This window comes from Physella acuta, unplaced genomic scaffold (assembly GCF_028476545.2).
Source record: "Physella acuta isolate Inbredline_101_S28 unplaced genomic scaffold, ASM2847654v3 ptg000389l, whole genome shotgun sequence".
NCBI lineage: Eukaryota > Metazoa > Mollusca > Gastropoda > Physidae > Physella > Physella acuta.
Genome location: NW_026731908.1, coordinates 1 through 27,652, shown reverse-complemented (window position 1 = coordinate 27,652; position 27,652 = coordinate 1). Strand labels below are relative to the sequence as shown.

The 27,652-nt window shown below is 31.4% G+C and overlaps 2 protein-coding genes across 4 annotated transcripts; both read right to left on the bottom strand.

Moving 5' to 3' along the window:
- Window positions 1-377: 377 nt before the first annotated feature.
- LOC131942129 (ATP-dependent RNA helicase DHX58) lies at window positions 378-11,657 on the bottom strand. The gene is made up of 19 exons (XM_059301861.1): window positions 11,287-11,657; window positions 10,480-10,635; window positions 9,768-9,934; window positions 9,327-9,501; window positions 8,978-9,127; window positions 8,290-8,499; window positions 7,851-8,000; window positions 7,596-7,696; window positions 6,889-7,140; window positions 6,257-6,419; window positions 5,943-6,041; window positions 5,416-5,594; window positions 4,720-4,858; window positions 4,330-4,569; window positions 3,367-3,534; window positions 2,746-2,993; window positions 2,516-2,598; window positions 1,627-1,908; window positions 378-1,257 (listed from the first exon to the last, which is right to left on the bottom strand). Exons 1-19 carry the CDS (start codon window positions 11,396-11,398, stop codon window positions 438-440), a joined length of 3,894 nt encoding a protein of 1,297 aa, XP_059157844.1. The 5' UTR covers window positions 11,399-11,657; the 3' UTR covers window positions 378-437.
- Window positions 11,658-13,286: 1,629 nt separating this feature from the next.
- LOC131942128 (antiviral innate immune response receptor RIG-I) lies at window positions 13,287-25,911 on the bottom strand. 3 transcript variants are annotated; one of them, XM_059301860.1, is made up of 20 exons: window positions 25,775-25,911; window positions 24,482-24,615; window positions 23,832-23,966; window positions 23,268-23,434; window positions 22,811-22,985; window positions 22,441-22,593; window positions 21,520-21,732; window positions 21,076-21,231; window positions 20,825-20,922; window positions 20,408-20,659; window positions 19,907-20,069; window positions 19,631-19,729; window positions 19,288-19,463; window positions 18,994-19,132; window positions 18,541-18,783; window positions 17,996-18,163; window positions 17,321-17,568; window positions 16,771-16,853; window positions 16,214-16,498; window positions 13,287-13,405 (listed from the first exon to the last, which is right to left on the bottom strand). In XM_059301860.1, the coding sequence occupies exons 2-20, from the start codon at window positions 24,585-24,587 to the stop codon at window positions 13,330-13,332; spliced, it is 3,135 nt and encodes a 1,044-aa protein (XP_059157843.1). In that variant the 5' UTR covers window positions 24,588-24,615; window positions 25,775-25,911; the 3' UTR covers window positions 13,287-13,329. The 3 variants fall into 3 exon arrangements, with proteins under 3 accessions (XP_059157843.1, XP_059157840.1, XP_059157842.1); XM_059301857.1 differs by having other exon boundaries at window positions 19,273-19,463; window positions 25,775-25,910; XM_059301859.1 differs by having other exon boundaries at window positions 19,273-19,463; window positions 24,482-24,597; window positions 25,775-25,910.
- Window positions 25,912-27,652: the final 1,741 nt, after the last annotated feature.

Sequence of the window (27,652 nt, the reverse complement as noted above, 5' to 3'; positions counted from 1 at the left end):
CCAGTCATTCACATTTTGACTTAGTAAAAATCCACACCATCCAATGAATAACAAGGTTTTCATATCATACTAGTTATTACCAGAAACAGAACGCCAATAAACTAAATGTTATAATTTAGAGGATTTAAAGCAAAATTAATTGCTATTTCATAACAAACAATTTTAAGAGGTTTATTGTAATCTGTATTAAAATATTGTCAGTTGCTTATTTCACCTATAAATGTAAACATGATTTATATATATATATATATATATATATATATAAATATATATATATATATATATATATATATATATATATATATATATATATATATATATATATATATATATATATATATATATATATATATATATATATATATATATATATCAGAAGACAAGAAATGGCAACTCTTGTCTTTAACAAAATACAACACTGAAGTGTAGCTCACAGTTTATAAAAACTTAAAAAAAGATTTTCCTTTCACATCATCTTGACTACTGTCCCTACTTCCAACTTGTTTTGGCTGTGTTTCATCTGCCATTGCAGTTTTAGCATAGGTCTCTTCCTCCATGGGCTCATGTTCAGCTTCGATTGGCTGTGGTTTTGGCTCATTCATTCCAGCCCCACCCACTTCCGTACTTGCAGCTCCCTGCACTATGTTACCACCAGGTGCCCTTGCACTGTTTTCATTAAACGACTCACTCTCTGAGCTACTGGGTAGGCTCCTCAGTGGAGGAGGGAGAAGTCTTTCGTCACTAATCAATGACCTTTGTGGACTTGGTAATGATAATTTATCACTCTCATTTATAGTGGAAAGATAGGGCATTTCCTTTTTCTCGTTGCTTGCGACCTCCCCATCCTCGCTGTTTTGCTGACTTAAAGCAAAAGACGACGCTGAACTTTCTAAAGTAGAAGGCGACTTTGTTGTACTTATAGCTGAAAAATTAGAAAAATCATTCATGGCGCTCTCTAGCTTATGACTCTGCAACTCCCCCATCAGTTCTCTGTTCAAATGTTGTGCTGAAGGATTAACAGACAGGGTCTGATGAGTGCCAACAGGGGCTGCCTTTAGATCTGATTGCTGTGCTGAAGCAGTGACAGATGGGGTCTGGTGGGTGATACTTGTGGGTGGATCTGAACTGTCAGTTAGGGTCTTGACACTGGTTGCTGGTTCTACAGATGGTTTAGAGTCCTGACTCTTGCTGCTCTCTAAACTGTCTTCTTCATCACTGTCATCATCAGACTGTGATGATGTGTTTTCTGGTAAGTACCTTTAAAGAAATAACATTGTATTCATTTCTTTATTTTTTTTAATCAAATTAAAATGGAGCTTAATAAAGCATACAAAGTTATAAATATATATAAATAATTCATTTTAATAAAGTAAAAACTACTACATCTTTAGCTTTCCCAACCAAATAATTATTATAATATATATATATATATATATATATATATATATATATATATATATATATATATATATATATATATATATATATATATATATATGTATGTATTTCAAGCTATTGAACTTATTTTATATTGATTTATTTATTTCATATTCATCCAATAATATTCCCCCTTATATTCATCCCACTATTTATCTCTCCCACTTGTAATGGCTTTCTTCCCTTTACCTTGCAATATCTCCCGGCTCAATCTCATCAATATGGTATGGCACTTTCTTCCACTGATTGTAGAACTCTAGGCCAAATTTATTTCCTGTATCAAAGCCAAAGTATTTGATTCCCAAGACAACAAACGGCACTTTGGAGAAGATCATCATGCTGCCGAGTTTGTTCAAACACTTTTTCCCTTTCTCTGGCTCCCCTTTGCACACCACAGACCCAGCTACCTGGATCTCATCCATGTAGGTCACATTCTTGTATGGCTTGATTTCAACTTTATCCAGGATTGACCTGTAAATCACAAAGAAAAGAAAAAAAAACTATTAGAACCAGGCAATCTGAAAATGAACTGAACTAAATTGTAATAAAATTAGATTGAATTGTTATGTGCACTGATGGTCAATCAGTATAAAAATAAAATTCAATGTAATTTTTTTTAACACTTTAGATTGAATAACCATAAGTTGTTTTTTAAACTGCAAGCTTAGTACATTAATACATTTAATCGAACAAATTAAATCAATCACTTGGCTGAAGAAATAAACCAATGCAAATCTCTTCAGATGATTGCATAATTTAACAAAACCAATACAAATTCTATGGCGAAACCTTCCAGTAAACATTAATTACTTTCTCCAGGCATGCATTTTTAATCAGCTAAACAAGATGTTGGGTTAACACATTTACTCATATAAGTATGTGTCATTTTTGTTTTTTCTCAAGTCAACTCCTGTAAAGTTTTTCTACAGCAATAGTAATTTTGTTCTTAACATTTGGATTTCAAGTGGGGTCAATGACCTATAGATGCTTTTAAAAGGTAAACCTCTAAAACTAATAATATTACTCTTGTTTAAAAATGTAGTTAAAATAATGATAGTGATTTAATTAATTAAAGTACCTGTCTACAACGACCCTATGTGCTCCAAAAATTGTCTTGATGTTGTTGTTTTCTATTTCAACTTTACGACACAAATGACAAACCTGAATCATTAAAAAAATACTAAATGTAATAAAATAATGAAAAAATTAATTAAACTAAAACTATTCTAATTTTTTTTTGAGGGAACAAGTAAAAATTGCTTAATATATAAAAAAATTACAGGTAATTTAGTAGACAAATATTTTTACCATTTTAAATGATTTATTAGATAATCGACTATCTTCTTGTTTTTTCACCATCTCTGAAATTTCCTCCTCTTTGACAATTCGATCCTGGTGTTCTTTATTTAATTTGCGTATTTTTTTCGGGCTCATTTTGTGAATCACTTTAATAGCCCTCTCCATCATCAATGCTTTCTCTTGGTTTATTCTCTCTTTTCTAAAAATCTTGTCCATTGCAAGCAAGATGGAGACACCTCCACTTTTTCTGCTTCTGCCTAGAAATATATTTTTTTTTTAAATAAAAAAAAAGCAGACTGAATAGAAATGTTTTTCTTAGGAAGACTACTTAAGTTTTCATTTTGACAGAGAATTGTTTGTAAAAATGTAATGACAATTCATTTAGGTCTAAACTGGGCTAGGTTCTATTTCTTGATAATATTTAAAATTTATTATTCAAGTAAAAAAAAAGCTTAACTACAAATTTTGTTTTTTAATTAAATTTGGGTAAAAATTTTTGTTTTTTAAATTTCGGACAGTCAAGTGTTTTAGAACTATTTGATTTTTTCGTTTCCTACAAACAATTACACAAATGAAATTTTTATTTTAATATAATCTGATTTTTAACAAAATAAAAAATTATTTATTTACCTCTGGTTTGAACTGTTGTGACCTCATTACCCACATGGTTGTACTTGATGACCAGGTTACATTCTGGAATGTCAAGGCCCTCCTCTCCCACAGATGTGGCCACCAGCAGACGCACTTCTCCCTTCCTGAACTTTTGGATGGTTTCCTCCTGCTCAGACTGAGTCATACCTAATTGGTTGACAGATTAAAAACATTACATTACATTACAGATAATAGCAAATGATGAATGCTAAAATTTATAAATGTTAATAAAATACTTTTAAATTTTCTTTCTGTTTTTACTAGGAAAATAATAATTTTTAATAGTAACAAGTAGGTTACATTTAATAACTATTTGAAATATTAAATAAAAATAAACCAAAAATTACTTTTTGGTAGTAGTTTTAAAATGAATAAGATAAAACTATCAATTGTGATGGACTACAAGGCAGTTGAAATAGTGTCTACCTCTTCCTGTGAATTTGGCAGTCAAAGGGGTTGAGTGGTAAGGACTAAGCCGATATCCACCTTAACTCTCACAGATTATATTCAGGTACTCAAAAACAACCATGAGTATACGGAGGTGTAAAATGGACTTGAGTCCATGATTTGAGCTTAAGACTTTAGGGTTAACAGATGTGTGCTCTACCACTCAACCATTCCATCCCACATTTGTGTTTAAATTACAAAATGCACAAAAACCAATGTACATCTAAATATTAAACTGATATTGTTACACTCTTAGGTGCAAATAAACCACTTGATATTCACACATTTAGCCAATATAGCACTCTAAAGTGCACATAGTGGAGTGAAATCTGAACATAAAATGAGAGCACACAACCATTTAAAATCTGAATATTAAACTGATACGACACTCGTGCAAACAAATCACTTGATATTTCAAGATTTGACAGATATAGCATTCACAAGTGCAAACAACCATTTAACATCTTAACATTAAATTGATATCACAGCACTCACCTCCCTGTTCAACAGATGGTCCAGTTCCAGTAAAAACAGTTGCATGAAGCTCAGACAACTGTGGGTCACCACAGCGATTCAGCCACGATACCAAAGCATCTGTTAGTGCTCGAGTTCTTACAAAAATAATACCAGATGATTTATCTCCCTTTTGGATTAGATACTCCTTAAGTGTCTTTTTTAAGAGGGTGAGATTTGGGTTTTCAGCATCTTGTTGTCTTTTTACCAGATCTTTAAGTGCTGTTCATTTTAAAGAAAAATGTATTTTATTAAATAGATAAATGAAAAATAAAACTTTTACAAAAACTACCATTTAAGATAATTTTATATACTCTTTTTAAAAGATAAATGTTAAACAAGGCAAACATTGTGCATGATAAATAAACTTACAGAGAAATAAACTGTAGCACATGTCCTCGCCAGTAGTTTTTTTTTCATTAATGCGGTACCTTTCAAAACATTTCTCCAGGTATCCCATTACATCCCTCAACTCCACAAGATCATGAGTCTCAAGTGCAACATTGTAAGCCTGAAAATGTTTTAAACCATTTTATTTAGTGAACTATCAGACTGCACCAGAACCTTAACATGTGTAATTAAATGTAATTAAATGTAATTTAATGCTAATATGTAATTAAATAAAGTGTTTAGACCACTTCAAAAGTAGGACTAAACTTCAGTAATTTGTCACTATAATTATTTCTTTGCTATATTCCAACCTCCACATTTTTACTTTTTCTCAGATTCAGATATAGAAGTGATATACAATGCATATTATATTACAGATTAATGGTCAATGTATACACTAATGCAGGAAGATAAGAAATAAGAAAAAGGTTAAATATATAGTAGAAATTTGTTTGACATTGGCAGAGCATTTCTTGCATGCTGGGAGTAAAGTAAAAAAAAAATTCTAATTTCTAATTGATTTAACATGAAGATTTGAACTTGGAAGAAAAAGGGTTTCCTTCTCATCAGAAGTTGACCAAGTTAAACATATTTTATTTATACTAAGGAAAAACAGTTATCTAATCTCAAAATGTGGCTTTATGTCCTATAAAAATATCCACAAACAACAGGACTTACCACTAAGTAATCAGCAATGATTATCAGGTACCTCACTGGTAGATTTGTCTCCCTTTCTTCATTTCTTGGTAAGGCCTTGGCTATGTTTTTTATTTTTACTGCCCACTGTCCATACTGCTGACTTTTCCTGTCTGTTGGTATTTTGCTGACATAGCTATTCAATTCTTTGTTTTCAATTTCTAAAAAGAAAGGTGTTTTATTTTTAAAAGTTTTTCAAAATTAGCTTGATATTTAAAAAATCACTATCTGAAATGCTCGTGTGTTTATTTTTCTCTTTTCAACTAGCAGGATCAATATTTTAAAAAATCATGATGCCCACATAATGAAAATATTATTTACTGCTCATTTAAAAATAGTCCTACTCTTTTTCTAGTAATTATTGCTTTGTTTTTATAAATTTAAAACTAACTTGAGTGCTCATCATTAAGTTAAAACTTACTCTAGCCCACTAAAAGCTATTTAAAAAAAAATTATACATACTTTATGAACATAAGAATATTGCTAATAAAAAAGCCTATACTACTTACCACTTGCATAACCTTGAATATACTTTTCAAGCTGATTCATATTACGGACTATCTTCTCCACAGGCTTATCATTTTCTCTCTCAGTCAGTCTTAGCATTTCTTAAATCAAAGTATGGGGCATCATCATTGCATACAAAATGTGATTTTAAAAATGTATTGTATAAAACAAACTTACTCAGATTTTAAGAAAAATAAAAAAAAGTCTTGTCTATTAGTCCCTAAACATTTTCATTAGGCTAATCTTAATGAACCTATTGTTTAAAGTCTCAACAATGATGATTAAATAATTGATTTTGATTAATGCGTCAATTTACTTTCTTCAGGAACTGGAACTTTGTCTCTCAGCTCCTGCTCATTTTCTTCAACTGCAGATATACAGTCAGCATCCAAGTTTCCCAGTACTTTCAGTATACATTTCACGGCTTCGTCATCTTGCACAGCTTTCTCTACACTTATGGAAGCAGTCAGCCCAACTATCTACAGACAAATTTGTTTTTTTAATGCTTAAGTTGCATCAATATTTAAAAAAAAAAGCCTACTCAAGTAAGTTTAAATTATAAAGTGGATATTTTGAAGTTACCAAGTATAAAACATTATTCATAAGATTAGATCCATTAATAAGGAACTTAAAAAGTAGGAAGAAGTAACAGCAAAATCCTTAAGCCTTAAGGGACCATCTATAAATGCTGTCACACTCCTAAAGAGAAAGGGGTGATTTGATGTTTTAGTGTTAAAGGGGGGAAGTGAGACTGAAGTGTGACATCATTTAAGAACCAGGTCTGTCGTTTTGTGACCATGCCTGACAATGGTGAAGAAGGGGTTATAAAAATGTAAAAAACTTGACATCATTTATTGCATTAATTAGTAGTTCATTAAATATACAAAATTAAATAAAAATGATTGATTTTAAAAATAATAAATGCAAAAAAACATTCAAAAGTCTTACCTGAGGTAACTTAATTTCCGGACAATCCCTTTTAATTTTCAGATAGGAAAACATCAGTGTGTTGTAAGGTTCCCCTTTACGTGTGTGGTGGCACTCATCAAATATGAGCATTGAGAAAACGCCAAGATGGGGTAGACACTTTCTTGTCAGATGGTTCTCTAATATCCTCGGAGTCATCACAATGACATCGTTGTCTGGTAAAATCATGTGAAGGTGCATACTGTCTTCACTGTCGCCAGTCAGATTTGTAACCTTTAGGAATTTAAATAAGAAATTTGTCAACAATTTTTATTGTAGGAAAATGGTATAACATTTTTTAAAATAAACTATATAAAAATAAAATTATGGGAGGGTGTGGTTGAATGGTAGAGCATTTGGCAGATAGCCTGAAGGTCGCGAGTTCTCAGTTTGGACTTGTGACGAGGACATTCCTGAGTCCACGCAGCTCAGATGGGCACCTGACTTACTTTGGGGAAAGTCGGCAAGGCACAGTGCTGACCACAGTAGTCCTTCTTATTCCGAGATCAAGGAACATGAATTCTACTTTATCTGCTCAATAGATCGCTAGATCTAAAGAGGAACTTTATTAAAATAATTGGGAATAGGAATTCTTATGTTGTTGACATTAGACAAAGCTGAAATTTAAAAATCTGGCAACTTTTTTGTGAAAGCTCGATCAGATGTATAGAGATGGAGTAGCAACTGACCTGAAAAGGTGTTGGCAGAAACTTTTTAAGACACTTGAACTGTTGCATAACCAGTGGCACTGTCCTGGCTAAAAATGCCACTTTTCTTTTTGGCTCATCATCTGATGAAAGAAATAACCATTTCCATTCTTTAAAAACAATAATGACTATAATCCTTCACAAAAGGAAAACAATAATCATTAGTACAAAAAAATATATAAGATTGTTGCAATAAAAAAACAATGAAGTATGTTTAACAAAAATATTTTTGCCTACCTTGTTGTGCTTGTAAATGAGACAGGATGACATACATGGCTACTCTAGTCTTTCCTGAGCCTGTTGGTGCACAAATAATTGTGTTTCTCCCTGCAAGGGCTTCTTTTGCAAGTTCATGTTGGTATTTTCTCATAGGTTGTAGAGCTGCTTCTGTAAACAAACATGACATTTTATAAAGCAGTTAGATATTCTACATTGAAGAAAACCATTGTCTGTGAACCAAATGACATTATATTTATATCTTGATAAATATAATTAATTTCTAATGCTTTAACTTTCATTGTCACACAGCCTTTTGTTCCTTAAAATTATTATTAAATTAGTTGTATACTTAATCCCCTATTAAATTTTATTTTTTATAAATGAGAACTTTGAATTAACTAAATTATTCATTAACAAGTGTAAAGTAAGAGAGACTTTTTTGTGTAATATGACAAACCTAAACTAATTTTTTTCTCATTAGATTCATCAGAACTTTCTTCATCTGAGAAGTCAAAATCACTGGTTGTTAAGCTCCTCCTTCTCTGATGTTGTGGTTCAGTTGTTATGTCACTAAGTTTAACAGTTCCTTTTTTTATCAGTTGTTGCCAGCGACCAGACTTTAGATCCTCTTCAGATATGTAAAGTTTTGCTTTTTCTCCTGTGTTTTCTGCAGTTATGAATGAAAAAGAAATATTGATCAATTAATTAGAATTTGAAGTTATAAACATGAAGATAAATACATTTTGTTGTTAAATAAAAAAAAACACTTTTAAAATATTTTTATTATCTTGTGATTTTCTTTACACACACAAAAAAAAACAGTTCTGACACCACAATCTTTATTCTTATTCACAAATACCTTCTTCATGACATAGCACTTATTTCTCATTGATTTATCGGTCACTGGTGGTATTATTTTGCTATATGGGGTTTTGACTTTATTCTAGTGCTGGTTTAGTGATTTTATCAAATATCTTTACTAACCCCAAAATGGATTTACTGTGTGTTGACTGTTGTGATTACAATTGTATAAGCTACATACAAATAAATTTGATATAACTTAAGCTTGATATCTAGTGGATTTTTAAAATTATTTAACATAAAGTACTTGTATTAAAATATCTCAGAATGTATTTAAAACAAACCTTTAAGGCTACTGTTAAAACTCTCTAGTTGTAGCGAAGCATTGGAAACAGTTGAGAGGGTGTCATAACTACTCAGTTCTCCTGCAGATGATGCACTTTCGACTGTGTAATGATCTTCATGAGGTAACATACCCAGGCTCACAAGGGAGTCTGCAAATAAATTTTGTTCAGCAAACCAATCGCAGGCACTCAAGGCATGGAGATCTCATTACTTCAGAAACTTTCAACTCCACTGACAGACAGATGCTAAAGTTTGCTTTTAACATAATAATAGTGACAAATATAAAATATTTCCTTAAAACATAACATTGAATACATTTAACAATGCAGAAAAATTATATAAAACTACCTTGTGGATTTTCAACTTGTGAATTATTTTGTTTTGAAAACCAATCAGGTCTGTACTTGACCAGTGCATCATAGAAATGAAATGGCCAGTCATGTTTGTGTCTTTTGATTGATCTATATGTCTCCAGGCAACACTCTTGGGATAAGTTAGTTTTCTTACAATTCTTTAAGTCTCTCTGTAATGAACAATTGGAATTAGAGAATAGTCAGATATTTGCAATAATATTTAATCACCAAAACACATATGCCGGCGTTTTATAATTTAAAAAATGCTTTCCGCTGTGTTAGTTTTAACCCACAGTTATAAAAATATTTTAAGGCATAACTATAATAAAATAATTTTTTTTTCATAAATAAACCTACATAAAAGTATATCGAAATATAGTTTATCTATCAATAAATTTAAAAAAGATGCAACATATAAAATCAAAACCATACTCACTTCACTGATCAGTTTCTTTTCATATAAGTAATCAAGGATGACACACCATTTATCTTGTGAGAGCTCTTTATTGACTGTGTTAAATACATTCTCTATGCATGTGTTTACATAAGTCTCTTCGCTGATTTCTGATTCACTTTGAACAGGATGTAAGAAAATTGATTTGTCTGGTAGAAAAAGAATTTAAAAAAAAAATAGCATTAATGGATATCTGGTGTTTTGAATTGATGTATCTTGAAATATTTATTATTTATGTAGTTTAATTCATCCCCTCCACAATCAATTATGAACATAATGTCTAACATAAATGTCTCACATAAACTCTTTTGTAAAATAGTGACCAGAAAGATTTAAGTAGATAGAAGTTATTACACAGTTATTACACATACATCGCTTTTTCAGAAGTGTTACATGTGAATAGATAATCTCAAGACCTGCAATGCTTTTCACTGGGGCATAATATTTATCTAAACCACTTGAGTTTATAGGGCAGCAGTTTATCCTTGCATATAGTAGGCCTACAGCTGTATCGCAACCAAACAGGTAGATCTATACCGCATTGTTTAGCTTTAGTAATTGCAAAATACAGAAACCACCAGGATGGATTACCTCCACAGAATCAAGATAGAAAACTCTACACAAGATAGAGAACTCTATACAAGAGAGATAATTAAGGTCTACACAGCAGGATTGATACTGTTTACATATCTACCTTTCTCCTGCATGCAATGCATCAGAGTTACTGTAAAGTGCTTTATTGCTGACTCCTCTGTACTGTGGTTGTAATCCTGCACCCATTCTAGAAGCTTCTTAACACTGTCTTCTCTGCCCAGTGGCTGATTTGAAAAGATATCAACCTGGTGTCTCTCTGAATGGTTGAAGTATTAAAAATATGAATTCTTATGTAGATGGTTGTTTAGAAATTAATGTCTATCAAAATATCAGCTTTTTTGGTGGGGGGGGGGGGGGGGGGGGCAGTAGACTTTCTTCTGGCAGGGGTGGGGGGCGGACACTGTTAGATGTATATATTTTCTATATAAATTCCATTTCGTTCGGGGGACGGGGGGTAGACTATTTTCGGGGGGGGGGGGAGGGGGGGGGGGGGGGGCTCTGCCCGAGGGGGGGCTCTGCCCATTGGAATCACAATGCCTATCATTTCAAGTATCATTATCATAATATTGTAACCTATACTAACATAACATACTTTTCACATTTACAATAGCAGATTATATTATAATTTCATCTTATTTTAAAGATCATCCATATTTTGAAAAAAAAAAGTATTGAAACTAGAGAAATAATGAGAATGTTGCAAAAGTTGGGGGAGTTAATTTTATATTATCTTAAGAGTAAGAGTTAAGACTTAACTTAAGACTTAACACAAGAGTTTTGTATACAATCATACATTTATTAAATTAGGCTTTGCGGCTTAAATATTAATATATTAAATAATTAGGCCTAATATAGTTTAATTAGTTTAATATACACATTAAATGCACAAATAATTAAATATAATTACCCAGAAATGGACTGTTTTTAATGATGACGTCTGGTTTTAAATAGGCGATGAATGTGTCTGTAAGAGAGTCCAGTATAATTTGCAGATCATCAATATTCAGATTTTCTACCATGTTTCAATTATAATGCTGTCTTTCTTAAATTTAATTATTGTTAAATTTAGTAGACAACATTCCAGCAACTTGAATTAAAAAAAAAGTTTCTTCGCCGTCAACGAAGAATGAGAGTTTAAGTTAAAATGTTTATTTTGATTTAGATCTAGATCTAGAATTTTTATTTAATATTTATTATTTATAGAGCCAAGACGCCGTTTCATTTTTTAAGGTTCGGTATGGTTATTTCAGTGTTCAATCTTTTTGTTTTTTTTTCAATCTAACTAGAGTACTATCTCTATTTATAAAACATTTTTTTTGGGTATTTCCTATCAAGAGTTTTTCCCGATACCGTTTTCACTTTCGGCTTCAGTTTCGGTATTGGTAACAAAATTGCAGTGTCTACATACTACATATTGAATGTGCGTTTTAAAAAATACAAAAAGATTAAAATTGCAGTACCATGCTTTAAAATAATATTTTTATTTAATTAATTATTAAACTTTAAGCCTAAAAATTAAGCTTTGAGATTTAAGCAAATTTCGAACGGAAAAATCCGATTAGTAATTAGATAATAAAAAATAAATAAAAAGACAAATGCGATGTTTTATTATTGACTGTTCTTAACATTCAACATAGTTTACATACAATTACATAGGGGTCATCCATAAATGATGTCACGCATTTTTTTGGACAATTTTAACCTCCCCCCTCTCGCGTCACACATTGTCACGAAAAGCCAGACCACCCCCCCCCCCTAAAGTGTAAATGACGTCACACCTCAGCCTACAAACCTCCCCGCTCCCCTCCCCCCCCTCAAAATTGCAGTTTAATATTTTTCCCAAATCTTGTCTGAACTTTTTCAACATGGAGTTTTTTTTTCAATTAATTCCTACATTACATTTTATTAAAACAGTTTTCTAAAACGCGAAATAGGGTAACGGCTAAAATTCGTTTTCTAACATTGCTTTTTTTTTGTATACAAAAGTGTGACGTCACACCATCTGAACCCCCCCCCCCCCCCTCCCCACCCCACACAGTGTTACAACATTACGGACCCCTCTACGACGTGTGTGGCGTCATTTACGGACGACCCCATAAGCAAAATTTGAGGTGTAGTATATTAGTCTTCTTAACACAAGGGCTTAATGATGCACAATAAGAATAAGACCTACTGAGTGTGATTATAGTAATATTTTTGGGGTGAATTTTCGGTTATAGTTTGGGGGTTATACTATAAGTTTGTGACATCTTTATGAAATGGATTTGTGTGTGTAGGTAGGGGTTGTTGTGCTGATCTGTGATGATACCTTGAATTAAATTGGCTTTCAAAGCATATGGTATACAGTGACACACTTATGTTAAGACATTTTTTGATAATTTATTAGAGGGGTGGCTTACTAATCATCAATTTTTAAGCCTATTAGGTGTTTGAGATTAGGAGGGATACACAAAAACATTGGTATTTACTATTTTTAGCTACATTCATTATGACAGATATTTAAAAAAAATCTGCTTGGGTAATCATTCTAAAACTTCTACGATTTCTTCACTTTTTTGCAAAGTTTGTGTGTATAAATACAAAAATGTGTGATAATTTATTTTAAAAAAGTAACACACACGAAAATGATTTATGTCGATGTGACTTTATATTTAGGCCTCCAAAAAAATAATGATAAAATTTTTTAAATACATACAACACATCAATTAAAGACTAAAGAGACTTTAAAAAAAGTAAAGATTATGATTAATGAATGTTACACTTTATTATTTACCTTGGAAATGTGTTTTTTTAGCATGTTTTTTAGCATGTTGAAAAGACTTACATGTGGGTTATATCATTAAATATTAACACTGTTTTTAAAACAACATTGAAACCAATATAATATAACAAATAGACAAATGAGAGTTGAGATAAATAATATGCTTTATTACAGCCTAGTTTTGGTTACTCATAAATTGACTGCTTCAACATTGCCAGTTATGTTATTAAAAATTTGTGCTTGATTTGTGTGTCCAGTGGAATATCTGAAAAAAATATTTTTGAACAGGTAAAAGTATATTAAATCAGTCTCATCATGATATCTCATTTTTTCTTTGAAATATATGTCCTATAGTGGAAGAGACCATTAAAGAAAAATGTGAAAAAACAATCTAATTACATCAGTCAGTGAAGAAGTCTAAAGCCCTATTATTTATTAAAGGCAAAATAAGGATTGGATCTCAACAGACACCCTGAAAATTATTGATGAGAGAAAAAGGAAGAAGGCAACATTAAACAACAGCCAAACACTGGGAGTAAAATCCAAAGCCCTGGAAGAATATACAAAAACAAAAAAAAGTAAAAAAAGCATAAAAAAGACAAATATAATTATACGAGAAAAATGGCCCGTTGAGGAAGGATACACCGGGCGCTAGGTTGATAGTGCTGTCTCTTTTCTCTAAACTAAAACCAACCCACCCCCCCACACACACCACCCCCCACCTCCACCCCCCCAACCCCACCCCCAAAAAAACATGTCTACCGTCCCATTCAACGAAATATAATTATATACTTTTTCCAATGTCCGCCCCCTCCCCGAAAATTCTACCCCCGCCCCCGAAAATTTCAAGTACCCCCACTTCTCTCCGGGGAGGAAAAAGTCTGAAAGAAACACTGGTGTCGCGCTTAGCCACTACGCGAAGAATTGCATTAAAGAAATTGCGAGAAAACCACTTTTTAGATTAGACACATTAATTAGGCGGTAATTTTATTATAGAGTATCGATGAGGAAACCACCCCCCCCCCACCCCCCCCCCCCCACCCCCCCCCCCCACCACCCCCGACCCCTACCCCCCACCCCTCACTCCCAAAAAAATCATGTCTACCGTCCCATTCAACGAAATATAATTATATACTTTTTCCAATGTCCGCCCCCTCCCCGAAAATTCTACCCCCGCCCCCGAAAATTTCAAGTACCCCCCACTTCTCTCCGGGGAGGAAAAAGTCTGAAAGAAACACTGGTGTCGCGCTTAGCCACTACGCGAAGAATTGCATTAAAGAAATTGCGAGAAAACCACTTTTTAGATTAGACACATTAATTAGGCGGTAATTTTATTATAGAGTATCGATGAGGAAACCACCCCACCCCACCCCCCCCACCACCCCCGACCCCTACCCCCCACCCCCCACTCCCAAAAAAATCATGTCTACCGTCCCATTCAACGAAATATAATTATATACTTTTTCCAGTGTCCGCCCCCCTTCCCGAAAATTCTACCCCCGCCCCCGAAAATTTCAATTACCCCCACCCCTCTCCGGGGAGGAAAAAGTCTGAAAGAAACACTGGTGTCGCGCTTAGCCACTACCCGAAGAATTGCATTAAAGAAATTGCAAGAAAACCACTTTTTAGATTAGACACATTAATTAGGCGGTAATTTTATTATAGAGTATCGATGAAGAAATTTATTTTGAGTTGGGGAGGGGGGGGGGGGGGGGGGGGCTCAGACGTTGTTACGCGTGGGGTGGGGCTTCGCCCCTACCCGAAGAATTGTATGCAAGAAACTCTTCACGCAAACCATTTAGATTAGACAACATTTCCTTTTTATTCAATGTTTACGCGATAATCAATGACGTCATTATATTACTGTGTGCACTCTCTGGTTTGAGATTATGTTCTACTCTATGCTAAATGTGACCGCGTCATACTTCGTCTTTCGTTTCACTGTGAGAGTTTTTAATTTCCTTGTGTTTTCTCTAGAGCGTTCTTGTCAGACAGATAGATAGATAGATAGATAGATACATAGAGAGACAGCGAAACTATTATATAGAATAAAATTGCTGGAAAGTGAAGCAGAAGAAGCACTCTACCATGGGAATACTGGGGACCTTTCTAGTACAATTAAGATGTCTGGAAGTTCAGTAAGCCAGAGAGGCCAGTGAAGACAGAAGATGGAAATGTAATACCTGATGAGGAAGGACAGAGAAAGAGATGGGTAGAACATTTTGAAGGAGTACTAAATAGAACAAAACATCAGGACACACAATATATACCACTAGTTGAAAGAGGTAGTTCTATAGACTGTAACCCATCTTTAGAAGAAGAGATACATAAAGCCATAAAGTAGCTAAAAATTTGAAAGTTCCAGGAATAGATGGCAGAAGCACTGACAGCAGATGTTGAAACTAACATTGCACTACTCTAAAATTATGAGAAAATGGAGGAAGCCTGTAGCCAGAATAAAAAGACAGGCCCTCACCTGGAATCCACAGAACAAAAGGAAAAGAGGCAGACTAAGAAAGACCTAGAGGCATGATCTGGAAGAAGACAGCAAGAAGATTGGATACACCTGGGGACAGTTAGAGAGGCTAGCCCAGGAAAGAGGTGCCTGGAAAGCTAACCTAACAGGCCCTATAAAGTGTGTAATATTTTATATCAAAGAATCCTATGTGAAAACATATTCTGTCAATGTTAATGAACAATAATTATACCAAGCCAATATTTTTGGGTGATTTCTAGTTGTATTCTTCTATATAAATACTATATATGTAAATCTAATGAAGCTCAGTGACATTGATATTTTAACCCATCTTGTAACTCCAATCATATGATTTATTCCAATCAAACACTACAAGAAATTTTGTAACTAAGCCTTTAGTATATATAAAGCTATTCCCACTTTTCTGCATTAAATTCTGTATGCAACTTTAAGTCAGCTATTACTATAAAATTCAGTTAGTAGTTATTGAAAGGAAAAGCAGTGAAAATAAAAATTAAATGAAGTTTTGATTTAAATAAGTAAAATCTAAAAAAATTTGCCTTTCCAACCAGTTATCTTGACCATAAAATTTCATACCTTTTAAAATCTGCTTCTGTTATTTCCTCTATAACATAAGGTACATTCTTCCATCTTTTGAAGAATTGATTGCCAACTTTCTCTGTATCACAATTAAAAACAAAATTTTCTATTCCTAGAGCTATGAATGGAATCTCTGAATAAATCATCATGCTGCCAATTTTATTATGGCACAGAGAACCAGTTTCTGGATTCCTCCTGCAATGAACTGATCCTACTTTTTTAACACCATTAAAGCTCTTGGTTTGTCTAGAAGGATAAACTTTTACTTGCTCAAATATTTTCCTGCAAATGAAAAACAGTATGAAATATTGTGTTGTAAAGCTGACACATACAATATACATTCCTGTACATTAAGTAAATATAACTGCCTTAGATATTGTGTAAGTTATGCTCTTCCTTAAAAAAAGGAATATAAAGCTCAAGTTAAAAATTAACTAAAATATATTTAACACGTTAAATTCTAAAAATGAATTGTTTCCATTTGATCATTTTTGAATAAAGCTGATAAGCTATTCGGTAGTCAATATAAATATCAAGCTCAAGATAAAACATACCAGTCTACAACAACCCTGTGCGATTGTTTTATTGTCCTGATGTCACTGCTGTCAATCACAAGGCTTCCACACATCTGGCATATCTAATAATAAAATCAATATATTGTCACTCTCATTTCACAATCAGATAAGTTACTATTAGGATAATGTTAGTTGTTAAAGTGTAGCCTATATTTCACATAATAGTATATTTTACACATTCTTCTTTCTTATAAAACCTAAATCACAAATCAATTAAAAAAAAATAATTTTGTATCACTTTTGATATAAAAGAAATAATACAACAACAAATGTAATTATGTTTTTTCAGTTTACTCACATTAAAAAGTTTTGTGTGTGAAATAACCAAGCAGATGTAGTAGTGTTATATAATGTTTATACATATATGTATTACAAATTTAGAAATATTTCACCTTAAAACATCTAAAATAATTCATTTTTATGTGGAGTTTTCCATATTATTCGTTTGATTATTATTTTAAAGAACATATAATATAAAATCTTATTCAAATTAAACAGAATTTTTAAAATGTTTAGAAGCAATAGTTACCATCTTGAAAGGTTGTTTAATTAATTTTTTTTCTTTATTTTTCTCTCTTTCTAATCTTTTAGCTTCTTCATCTAAAGCTGCTTCCTGGTTCTTTTGGTTAGAATCACAAATTTCATGATGTTTCATCTCGCTGATAGTCTTTAATGCTCTGTGCATCATTTCAGCCTTTTCCTTATTGATAGTCTCCTTATTTATGAGATCTGGCATTGCCAAGAGAATTGATATTCCACCTTTTTTTCGACTTCTACCTGTTCTCAAAATTCAATACATTCTTAAACTGTATAGTATCTTAATTTAATCAATTTGTGTTTATGCATTTATATTTTGCTGAATTCATTTGCATTAGTTATAGAAACTTATAAAACACTCAATGCTTTCCATAATAGCTACATCATGTTATATTAAATCAGGGGTCTCCAAACTACGGTCCTCATCCGGCCCTTGGAGATCTTTTTGTCCACGGAAAAAAATGTTTTTTGTAGGTGGCTGCGGAAAAATGCCACCCCAATGAGATGACCTGGAAGAGACTCTGGCCCCCGAACTTATATTTGATAGTTAATGCGGCCCTCGGGGTGAAAAGTTTGGAGACCCCTGTATTAAATGAAAGCCTTTGTTGCCTAAAATAATAAAATCGTTTTTTTTTTAAACTACACATTATAAAGAATGATTATTTACCTCTGGTTTGCACAGTAGTGACTTCATTGCCAATATGATTGTACTTGATCACTAAGTTACATTCTGGAATATCCAGCCCTTCTTCGCCCACAGATGTGGATACAAGCAGTCTAACAACACCAGATCTAAATTCTTGTATAACCTTCTCTTGGGCTGTTTGACTCATACCTAAATATACACAAATTTATACATCACAACAACTGTACTCATTAATAGTGGCTAGTGAATGCTAGGTTATGCCAAATAGTTTTTCAAGGTTTTTAAGCTATTTTTCTTGTCAGCTTAATAGGCTTATATTTTAAGCATTTATAATATTGTCAATCACAAAGTCACAAACTGTGCTTACATCAGTGGATACTATACACATTTTCTGTTTTTATTGTATTGAGGTGTTTTTATTATATTGAGGTGTTAGGAAGAAATTCCGTTTTTAACATTATTTTCAAAATTTTACTATGGTGAACAAATATTTATATTAAAAAACTCATCTGAAAATAGAATTTATTTATTCAGAAATGTTACTTTACATATTACAGTTCACTAACCTCCTTTATCTGTGGTCGAAGATGTGCCAGTAAAAATGGAAGGTTTTAGCTTTCTTATCTGTGGATCTGCACTTCGTTTCAACCAAGAGGTTAGAGCATAACTCAGAGCTCTTGTGCGAACAAAAATTATTCCACAGGATTTGCTATCATTATTACTGGTTAGTACACTGACAATTGTCTCACGAAGTTTTGCAAGATTAGGGTTATCCAAATCTTTGTTTTTATTCATGTATTCCTGTAAATCTGAAAAGTTAAAAAAGAAAACACTACATTTTTATAAATAGTTGCAGGATCAATTATTTAGTAGACCTAATGAAGATTAACAATTTAATTAAGGTTATGACAATAAGAAATTATGCAAAACAGAAAAAATGAAGAATAAAAATAAAATATGTTATGAAAATTCTGTTTTCATATAAAAAAAAAAAAAAAAAAAATTGTTTGAATTCTTACCCTGGAAATAATCCCAGCATAATTTTTCTACTTTTGTTTGTTTTTTATTTTTACTATATTTATCCAAACGTTTATTCAAATAATCCATCATATCTTTTACTTGAACAAGATCATACATTTCAAGGGCAAAATTATAGGCCTATATTTAAAAAATATTAAAGATTAAATTGTAGTACATGAAAAGGTTACATACAATATTTATATGCATGTGTATGTAGAAATTTATCTATTTTCATATATAAAAACCAATTATGATACATTACTTTATTATGTTCTTACAATTAAGTACTCAGCTATTATGTATAAAGATCTAGCAGACTGATTAGAAACTAGATTTTGTTCAGTCTCATTAACTTTGTGCAGAGTCTTTGAAATATTCATCAGTTTTACTGCCCATTGTCCATACAGCTGGCCATTCTTTTGACATGGCATTTTATTGACATGATTTCCAAGCCACGTACTCTTTAAATCTAATAACACAGATTAAATTTAGAATTAACATAAACATAGTTAAATACTGTTTTTGAAAAAAAAATTAATAATAATATTTTTTGATGGTTTAAGTTTATATGAGATTGCTAGTGAAAAAGGTGTTTTTAATTTCCATATATTTTATACTTGAAATATTATCACTCACTTGCATCATGTTCATTGATTAAGAGCTCCAATGAAGAAATTAATGAAATTATCTTAACAAAACAATCCTCAGTCTGCCGTTGTTGCAGGTGAAACATCACTGAAATAAAATGAGAAACAAATCCTTTTTTCACAAAACAGGTAAGCTAATTAATGCATAGGTATTTTAAGAAGGGAATAATTAATGTCTTAAAATTTAACAGAATTATTTCTATGTTAATAGGCTACTCAAAAAAGTTAAGTACAAATAAAATATTCAAAAAATTAAGTTTGTTACTTTCAGTTGGAACTGGAACTATTTCTTTCAACTCTGCTTCATGTTTCACAACCATAGATATGCATTCAACATCCATGTTTCCCAATATCTTTAAAATATTTTTTACTGCTACTTCCTCCTCAGTTGCACCTCCAATACTAATTGATGCTGTCAAACCTATTATCTTTACAATTAAATCAAAATGTATACAAATTATTATATATTAATTAATTCACTGTGTTTTTTATTATAATAATAATACTCTAAGACTATCAATTAAGATGTAATGTTTTCTTATAGCTAGATAAATTTTAGATCTGGTCATGATATAATTAATTTTCAAGATTGTAATAAAGAAAAAATTATTTACAAAACATTTTCTTTAAAATTGAAGTTTTGTAATATCTTCAGGAATAAATTATACATTAAAGTATCTTATATCTTAACTAAATAATATTATTTCTATAATAATTGAATTATCATTAATCTAATTAAAACAACAATACAAATAATTAACATTACTTGTGGGAGACTTAGACTGTTATTACTATATTTGGTTTTTATGTATTCAAACATAAGGCTGTTGTAGGTCTCCCCCTTGCGAGTATGGTGACATTCATCAAATATCAACATTGAAAAAACACCTAGGTGGGGCAAGCACTTCTTGATCAGGTGGTTTTCTAGGATCTTTGGTGTCATGACAATAACATCAAAGTCTTTCATTAGAATGTGAAGATTGGTACTGTCCTCACTATCTCCAGTCAAGTGGGTAACCTATCCACAAGGAATAAACAGTTATTGTTATGGGCATACATATTTCAATTTTATAAAGACATTTAACAATTAAAACCAAATACTTTTTTATGTTTAAAAAAAATGTATTATTTTAAGTCTCAATTGTTAGGGATTTAAATATTAGGATGAAATGTGTAAACATACTTTAAATTTTGTTGGCAAAAACTTTTCAATACACCTAAACTGCTGCATAACCAATGGTACAGTTTTAGCAATAAATGCAACTTTACATGGCTGATTTTCTGAAGAAAAATCGAAATAGTTTGAAATATTAATGATCAGGAGAAAAAGCAATGGTCAAATCTAAAATCAATAATTAAAATTGATTATAACTATTAGATATTAGCATAAAATTAATCTTAGTTATACATCAAATTTTTTTTAAGTTTACACACTTTTAAGAATATTTTCTTGCAGATGTGAAAGTATGATGTGTAGAGCAACTTTAGTTTTTCCTGACCCAGTAGGTGCACAAATAATTGTGTTTTTTCCTTCCAGAGCATTTTCTGCAAGCTCATGCTGATAGTTTCTTAGTACTAGCTCCGGAGTTTCTGTACAGGAATATACCATTCAGACATTGAGTATAAACAATCAGAGGAAAAAAAACCAACAGAATAAAGTATTAATAATAAAAAATATCTACTACACTGTTAAATGCAAAATAATTTTAGAGACTTAGACATTTAAAAAATTGAAAATAAGCTCAAGTTTTAAGGAAAATATATCCTATTGGCGTTTTATTATAAAATGTAATTTAATGTCTTATTATATGAGGTAAAGTTTATGATAATATAGCATTTAGGCATAATTAAATTACAAACTTATAAGCTGAAGATTACCTTCATTGTCATTGTCAGGTTCTGAGTTTACCTCATCTTCATCATCAGAGAAATTGTATTGTTCAAAATTCTCTCTTGCCACAACCGATTCTTTATTTGGAACTTCAGAAATTTCATCATAACCAAGAGCTCCAGAGGTGTAAATGAAGCTCCATATCTGTTCATTTTTGTAATCACCAATATCTCCAGGGTTAAGCTTATAACGCAAGTCCTCTGGTTAAAGTGAAATCAGGAATTATTAATATTGACAAAGAATTTCACAGGGAAGAATGGTTGAAGAGTAAAGCGCATTACAGTCATCCCAAATATTTATTTTCAAGCCTGCATTAAACATAAATGATTTAAGTTCATCATGATGGAAAATTACTTGTCAAGAAACTTAAGTTTAGTAGGTTCACATACATGTTGCTGACTACATAATTCCTTAAAATGTAGAGGTTAGAGAAATAGTTGATAACTACCTCATTTGCACCAAAAGGGTACTTTTAAAAATTCTGATGACTGTTTTGTGAACATTTTTAAAAACAAAAAGCCCTGTTCTAGATCAAGCAATAATTTTTATTGTCTTACAAGTTAAGCATGGAAAAAAATTAGGGAGATATATTCATGAACCAGTCCCATAACTTGTGAACACCAAATGGTCACTAATTAGTGTAACTTGTGTTTAATTAAAATTGCATCAACAGCAGAATAAAACACTTGGAACTAGGTTTGCTGCATTTTTAGCTCCTTAAAATAATATTAATTACTGTACATTTTTACACATTTTTAAATTAAAAAAATATAGGATGACTCTTTTAAAAAAAGTAATACATGTATAGAACACAAATAATGCATGATCTTCCAGCATGTGGTAATTATATAGCAGGATCGTAAGAGGAAAACTAAAAAATAATGTAAATTGTCACAAATTTTAAAAACCTTCTAAATCACAATCTGTAAAACTTTCATTATCCTGATCTTCTGAACTTGTTGAAGTCACAGAATATGTTTGTAAGCTACTAGCTATTGATGCCGATTTTGGAATATAAACATCTTTGTGCAATTCAAGTGAGTTCACACATCTCCTCTTATCTGTGCAGGAAACAAAGTTATATAAACAGTATGTAAAGAAAACGAAAATATACATTTTTTCATTCAATGGTACTGCTGCGAACAGTATACTAGAGAAACAATTTTGAAACACAAAATATTGTGAGTAGCATTATCTGAATTAATGTTATAATTAGTTTAAATGTTTTTTATCTATTTTTACTAAGTATACTAAATATTTTAATATTCAAATATTTACATCTGTTAATAGAACTAGCTCCATCACTTATTAAACCAGAAAGGTTTGGCTGACATACAAGAGCAGCATCAATAAATATAAATGGCCACACTGGCTTTCTTTTACACAAAGATTTAAATATTTTCATTGAACAATGATGTGGATCTTCAATACACTTGCAAGTAGGGATGTACTTCTGAAATTTTGGATCAAGCCAAACAAAATTATATTAAGAATGTCTGGTAAGAACATATATATCCATATTTTCTAGATACTTTTAAATTTGTATTTTTAATCTTAAAATATACCTTATTGCAAAATGTAATTCAAAATGTAACTTTCTTGCATAACTATAATTATTTTCATAAATAAATTTTGTTAATATTCATGATTAAAAAAAATAAAAACTATCTTACAAAAACGAAGTCTATACTTTTATCATTGCTAAAATATAATCTTAAAAAAAAATAGATTTTACCCGTAAAATACAATTAGCTTTAACAAGATTATCAATGATGACGTCTAAATTCTGCTTGGTCAGTGCCGTTATAAAACTGCCATCTAACAAAAGACATAGAAACTGGACATATGTTTTGCTATCTTGTGTCACATCAAGTGATTCAGGAAGCATCAAGAGAGGAATATCTGAGAACAAATTCAAATTTGTAATAGATGTCTTAAATATGACATAGATATTTTCAACTAGAAAAAGAAAATATATAAATAGTTCTCATTCGACAATGCAGATTCATCCTAAAGAGGATGGAGGGATAAATAATTTTAAACATTTTAACTATTCAAAAGTACATCTGTGATAAGTGATGCAAAATTTTAGATATACTTTACATGAAACACATCTCTAGTACATTTTTACAGCATACCTAATAAAATTTTTTATATAACACAAATAATTCATAAATAATTATCAATGAGAAGCAAATAATTGCAGATTAATTCTATTGTTAGGAGATAATTTCTAAATGTAAAACATGCAATCAACATGTATCCTTATGTAATATTAAATAAAAAGAAAAAAACCCACCTTTTTCTAGGGAGAGATCATTTAATGCATCTATAAAGCAACAAACATTAGAGTTTGAAACCCATTCCAATAATCTATGTGTTACTGACAGCCCTGTTGATGTATTGTCCAATTCAACTATCATTTTCTTTCCTTCTGTAACATTATATATATATATATATATATATATATATATATATATATATATATATATATATATATATATATATATATATATATATATATATATATATATATATATATATATATATATATATATATATATATATATATATATATATATATATATATATATATATATACATTTAAATACATAAATGATCTACACAAAGTGTTTTAACATTTTAATCAATATTTACAATGAAACAAATTGTAAGGAATTTTTCAATTTACTTAATAATTCAGGTGCACTCAAATTAAAGATATATCAGAGAATTAACAAAAATTTTTGAGCTAATGTTATGATTAAGTACTATGCTATAATTAATAATTAACATGATGGATAGAATGCCATTTTCAGAAGTGTTGTAGTTTTCTTTACAGAAAAATAGATTTTACAAAAAAAAAAAAACTAATAAATAAACTAAGGGAGGGTTTCTTTATATGACATATGTACAGTGGCTTAAATAATAATATTTACCAAAACTCACCATATAGTTTAATTTTGTCAACAATCAGTTGTGACACCTCATTTGGCATATACTCCTGAAAGGTATCTTTTAGGGCCTCAAAAATATCATCTAGGTCACTGGCCATATCACTGGAGCTAAAGAGTAGTGTGGTTCTTTAAAAAAAAAAATGTATGTATAAATACACTTACACAAATGAGACATAAATATTTACACACTCACACATACATATTATATATGTATATGTGTTTATTTATTAATTATTTATTAATATATTTATTATCATTATCATTATTATTATCTTTTCAGATGGAATAAAGAGAAATGTATTTAATTATATATTATTTATTGATATAATAAAATACAAACTGCATTGTTCTATTTACATATTTTGTAATAATAATAGTATAGGCCTGTATAGGATAATATTTATATATATTTTTATATGAATGCGTTTATATATATATAGTATTACATAGTAACTATATGCAGTAAAAATCTATATGTTATATACTATTATAAAAGCTAGGTGATATTTACTCATATACATTTTTTAGAATATTATTATAGGCCTATAGCCTATTATAGGCCCTATGCCCTATCATATAGGATATATATTTAATATTTAGGTTATGGATCTAGAGCAGGGGTCTCCAAACTATGGCCCGCGGGCCGTATGCGGCCCGCAAGGTCCTCTCATCCAGTGTTTCTTCCAGACTTTTTTCTCCGGGGGAGGGGGGGGGGGATTTGAAATTTTCGGGGGGGGGGGGGGGACACTGTTAAAAGTATATATTTTCTATATAAATTATATAAATTTCATTTCGTTCAGGGGGGGGGGGGGGCGGTAAAATTTTTTCGGGGGGGGGGGGTCAAATACAATAATCAATAATACAATAAGTTATAAAGTTATAACTCTTCTGACTCTTCGGCTTCTAATCTATAGTTACTAAGTTAGACACTCTAGAATACTCTAGATTAATCTAGAATACTGAGAAAACTTCTGAGTATAGAAGTCTAGATCGAGATAAAAAGATAATATAATATCACTTATATTTATTTATCTTAGTAAAAGTTAGTAGATAGATCTAGTAATAGTAATGTCTAGTACTAGTAGTAGTATTATTAATAAAATATTATTAGTTATTTACTATTTATTTAGTATTATTTAATTATTAGTGGTAAGGTAGGCCTACCTCTACAAAAATTATTTAAAATTTAATTTTTTTATTTTAGGCATAGATCTAGGCCCAATGCATAGGAGGGCCTAGGCCTAGATCTAGATCTATGCCCTATTTAAATTTATTATTTCAATACATGTTAGAATAAGAAAGTCTTCATTTGTTGTTGGTTTCAGTTTCTTGATCTAAAGTGGTCTAATTGTTTCAAATAGGCCTATGTAAAACAATTGAAAATATGAAAGTCTAAAAAAAATGAAAGCTACGATCTAATAATTCGATTTGGGAAATTCCCAGCGAATATAATTTTATTGGGTATTTCCCATTATATTTTTTTTGGGGGGGGGGGGGGCCTGTATAGTTGTTTTAAAACATTTTCCTCCAAAGATTTTTTTTTTTTGCATCATTAAAACTAATCGAGATCTAGATGTAGATTTGTATCTAAAAATTTAGAATCTAGATGTAGATTACTATAGATTCACTATATTTTATATGAAAGTATGTGGGTTTGTAAGTTTATCCTTTAATCAGTGTCAGTGGTGTAGCGAGGTCGGGTGTCACCCGGTGCGGCACTTAATGGTGTCACCCCCCCCCCCCCCCCCCCCAAATGCGTAGCGACCCTCCCCGGGGACAAACTTTCAATTTTCGATTTGCAACCCCCCCCCCCCCCCTGAAACTTTTGATTTGCACCCCCCCCCCCCCCTCAAACTTTCGAATTTTCACCTCTTAACAGACTGAATCACTTAATTAACTAGAGTTATTATTTTTCTCTATATATTTTGCTATTTTGTCACCCCCCCCCCCCCTAAATGTGTCTCCCGGTGCGGTCCGCACCCCCCTCCCCCCCTCGCTACGCCTCGATCAGTGGCGTTGCAAGGTAGGATGTCACCCGGGCGGCACTTCGCGGTGTCAACCCCCTAAGAAACAAATTTTATATATATATATATATATATATATATATATATATATATATATATATATATATATATATATATATATATATATATATATATATATATGTGTGTGTTTGTGTGTGTGTGTATGTGTGGGCATATATGGCCTGTAATTTAAATATATGCCACATACGAGTACATGTATGTGCATAAGTTTTAATCACTGCATGCAGACTTAATAGTAACGATGTTTATCTATAGTCTGTACATTTTGCAATTTTTTGCCTTGGTGTCACCCCCCTAAATGGTGTCACGCCCTCTGCATTACTACACATACACTCAACTACCTCAACTACACTGTTTAGCCTTTTAACAAGTTCAAACCATTTCTCTATCTAGTGTTGTTAAGAAATGACGCGACTAATTCTTCAGTCTACGTCACGTAGTTAAAAGTTAGGTTTCTGGCAACTTTAACGGGAAACGTTTACTTAATGGTTTAACTTTTAAAAAAAAAAGATTTTAATTAAACTTACATTATAATGTTTACTGATGGCAATAATACGCTGGTTTTATGTTGCTTATTATTCAGATATCACGATAACATTTCGTTCCGCTGGTCAATAAATTAGATATTTAATATATTTTTTACTCAACTTTAGTCGCACGCTCGACCGTAAACAAATATTTGTTTACTCCAGAACAACAGGAATTTATTGCTCAGTTATTTTAATGTAATCTTTTAAAAAGTTTCAATGTCTGATGAGTTTCATCAGGAGGTTTATTTTTTTCCTGACCCGGTGTTTGTTTTCGGTTTGTAACATTTTGACGTGTTAACATTAACCGTTGAGAGTGTGCATAGGCCAACTTATCAGTAACGTTTTGTTGCAATTTTATCAGCGATATTTCTTGATGCGCAGTTTCACCAAGTAGGCAAATATCTGTATTGATCAATATAACTTCCAAATAATGCATTTTCCCTAGACATCACGAAGCTTGAATCATTTCTTCGACTAATTAATTGTAATTAGGGATTCCGGTACTCTCGCTATAGCCCACACTTCACAATATAACATCACATCAACAACTGGGCCACAATAAAAAAAAACTCCTTACATGTCTATTAT